The sequence below is a fragment of the Crocuta crocuta genome, unplaced genomic scaffold, assembly GCF_008692635.1.
Source record: "Crocuta crocuta isolate KB4526 unplaced genomic scaffold, BGI_CrCroc_1.0 scaffold443, whole genome shotgun sequence".
NCBI classification, from domain to species: Eukaryota; Metazoa; Chordata; class Mammalia; order Carnivora; family Hyaenidae; genus Crocuta; species Crocuta crocuta.
In genome coordinates, this window is record NW_027529446.1 from 488,193 (window position 1) to 491,368 (window position 3,176).

At 68.6% G+C, this 3,176-nt stretch overlaps 1 protein-coding gene across 1 annotated transcript in view; it reads left to right on the plus strand.

Annotated features, from left to right (window-relative positions):
• Nucleotides 1-3,176, plus strand: part of ABCA7 (ATP binding cassette subfamily A member 7) — a 15,678-nt gene that overhangs the window by 455 nt on the left and 12,047 nt on the right. Inside the window, 10 exon segments of the mRNA XM_077760595.1 lie at nucleotides 19-160; nucleotides 243-355; nucleotides 493-569; nucleotides 917-997; nucleotides 1,149-1,359; nucleotides 1,439-1,578; nucleotides 1,864-1,980; nucleotides 2,166-2,327; nucleotides 2,565-2,782; nucleotides 3,004-3,176. The exon segment at nucleotides 3,004-3,176 is cut by the window's right edge and continues 3 nt beyond it. Of these exon segments, the coding sequence (XP_077616721.1) occupies nucleotides 19-160; nucleotides 243-355; nucleotides 493-569; nucleotides 917-997; nucleotides 1,149-1,359; nucleotides 1,439-1,578; nucleotides 1,864-1,980; nucleotides 2,166-2,327; nucleotides 2,565-2,782; nucleotides 3,004-3,176 (1,434 nt within the window).

Consider the following 3,176-nt stretch of genomic DNA (forward strand, 5'->3'; position numbering starts at 1 on the left):
CGCCCCGCGTCCCCACAGGCCACTTCCCCAACAAGCCGCTGCCCTCGGCCGGCACCGTGGCCTGGCTCCAGGGCCTCATCTGCAGCACGAACAACACCTGCTTCGCGCAGACCACGCCCGCCGAGCAGCCCGGCGTCCTCAGCAACTTCAAGGACTCCCTGTGAGCAAGCGGTGGCGGGCGCGGCGGGCGCAGACACCGGGGTGTCTGCCGAGCCCCCACCTCATGCTCTCTCTGCCCCCAGGGTCTCCCGGCTGCTGGCAGATGCTCGCACCGTCCTGGGGGGCGCGAGGGCCCGCAGGATGCTGGCCAGCCTGGGAAAGCTGATGCCAGCGCTGAGAGCGGCAGGCGGCGCTGGTGAGGGGCCAGGGCCCTCTGGGCGGCAGGGACGCTCTCTGAGCCACGACCTGCCCAGCTGTGTCATGGTCACAGGGTGGGAGCTGTCTCAAGCCAAGCTTTGCCTTAACTCGTGCTTCTGTGTGTTCCTTGCCCAGCCCCCCCTCAGCCAAGCGACCGGCCGCAGGACCACCTACCTCTGAGCACTAAGCTACTGGGGACCCTGCTTCAAGAGGTGCGATGGGGTGGGGTGAGCGCGGTGACTCTGGGACGCTGCTCTCAGGAAGTCCTCAGCCTGACCCTCTGTCGTGTGCTCTGCTCCGCTCCCACCGTGGCCTTCTGGGCTTCCCCATCCTGGGCCAGGGGCCTCTGGTCCAGCGTCCAGGCCTTTTCCTGGGCTGTCCCTGGCTCCTGGAGGGACGCGGGATGATGTCCCTCGTCCTGTTGGTGCCCAGAAAGGCTGTGTCTAGCATGGTGGCGAGGTGCCCAGCCTGTGAGACCACATGAGAGCTTGGCAAGGTGCTACACCCCTAGTGAGAACGCCATCGAGGTCATTATCACCCTTGTGGGCTTTCTCCCCAGGAATCCCTGGGGTCTGGGCTGGACCAAGCCCGGGAGTCCGTGAGCAGCTTTCTGGAGGCAGCAGAGGACCTGGCCCAGGAGGTAAGCGGCCCAGTCGGGAGACCGAAAGGGCAGGCTGCCTGGATGGGGAGCTTCGGGGGGGAGGGCAGAAGGGAGGAAGGAGAAGGTGCTCCTGGCAGGGTCGAGATGCCCCCGGTCGAGGCTGGGTGCCATGCTCTGGGGACCTCTCCAGCTCCTGGCACTGCCCAGTCTGGTGGAGCTGCAGGCGCTGCTCCGGAGACCCCAGGGGCCGAGCGGGCCCCTGGCGGCTGTGTCCGAAGTCCTCTGCAGCGCCAGGGGCCCTGGCGTCCCAGGGGGGCCCTCCCTCAACTGGTACGAGGCCACCCACCTGAAGGAGTTGGTGGGGCAGGAGCCGGCCCCGGGGCTGCCCGACAGCACCCTGAGTGAGTGACTGACCTCCAGTCTGGGAAGGGGGGCAGTGGGAATGGGTGGGGGCAGGGCCTCACGGTGCCCCCACCCCAGGCCCTGCCTGTGCTGAGCTGATGAGTTCGCTGGAGACCCACCCACTGTCCCGCCTGCTCTGGAGGGGCCTGAAGCCACTAGTCCTGGGGAAAGTGCTGTTTACGCCCGACACGCCCTTCACCAGGCAACTCATGGCCCAGGTAAGGGCAGGAGTGGGCCTGGGTCCCTGCCTTAGCCCAGGGAGGCCGGGCCAGGCCGGAGGGAGGGCCCTGACCCGGGAGGCTTCCTGAGATGGGTGGTGGACTCAGGTGAGTGGTGGACTCAGGGTTTTGAAGAAGTTAGAGTTGGCCAGGTTGAGGGCAGGGGAACAGAATGTGCCGGTGCTCAGAGGCACTCCCCACTCAGAGGCAGGAGAGGCGAGCAGGGGTCCTCAGAGCAGGGGAGGGGTGAGAAAGAGCTGGCCTGGCATTTATCTCGGTGCCCAGGTGAACCGGACCTTCCAGGAGCTGGCCCTGCTGAAGGACCTCCAGGCGGCGTGGGCTGTGCTGGGACCCCAGCTCTTCAACTTCTTGAACGACAGCAGCAACACGGCCCTGCTGCAGGTGAGGCCAGGACGGAGGGTGCAAGGTCTTCCGGGGCCTCCGGGGCACAGCATCCCTGCCCAGGATGTGGGGGCGAGCGTGTGCAGGGGGGGCTGTGGCGTCCAGGGTGAGAACAGGCCCAGGGGACGAGATGAGGGGTGATGGGGCCCGGAGTGCCCGATGCAAACCCCCTCCCCCTCCCGCAGAGGCTTCTTCAGGCTCAGGACAGAGGAAGGAAACGCCCAGGACCTGGAGGCCAGGCCCCGGCCCTTCTGGCCTTTCTGGATGCCCGTGGGGACGGCTACAGCTGGCAGCAGGCCCATGCTGATGTGGGGCACCTGGTGGGCATGCTGGGCCAAACCATGGAGGTGAGCTTCGCTGGGGAGCTCCGGCAGTGGCGGGGGGCGGGGGAGGTGGGGCCCAGCCCGGCCATCCTAGGGCACAGGGGAGCCCTGGGAGGCTGAGGTGGGACACAGAGGGGCCCTGAAGACACCTGATGGCTGAAGTGGGCCGCGCCCTGGGGGCCCCGGGGAAGAAGCACTGCCTGGCAGCGAGGTTCAGGGGAGGAGCCGGGCCCCCAGGACCCACGCCCAGCCCTTCGCCAGTGTGTTACCCTGGACAAGCTGGAGGCGGCCCCCTCAGAGGCAGCCCTGGTGGCGCGGGCCCTGGAGCTGCTCGAGGAGCATCGCTTCTGGGCGGGCATCGTCTTCCTGGGGCCCGAGGAGGCTCCGGGCCCTGCACGGCCCGCAGGCCCCGGGCACCTGCGCATCAAGATCCGCATGGACATCGATGTAGTCACGAGAACGAACAGGATCAGGGACAGGTGGGGGCGGGGCGCCCCGCCTACGGGCGCTGGGAGAGGGACACCCCTTGGGCCGATTGGGGTCTGCGGTGTGTGGGGCCTCCGTGGGGCGTGGCACCTTGTGCTCCCGGATGCGGATGCGGAGCCCCTGCGCGAGGGCGCGGGCACAGCCAAGGCGGTGATGGGCAGGGCCGTCGGGGTCCCCGGCCGCTCCCGGCAGCCCACCACCGTGCCCCACGCAGGTTCTGGGACCCTGGCCCGGCTGCTGACCCCTTGACAGACCTGCGCTACGTGTGGGGCGGCTTCGTGTACCTGCAAGACCTGCTGGAGCGCGCGGCCGTGCGCCTGCTCAGCGGAACCGAGCCGCGCGCCGGCTTCTACCTGCAGCAGATGCCCTACCCGTGCCACGTGGACG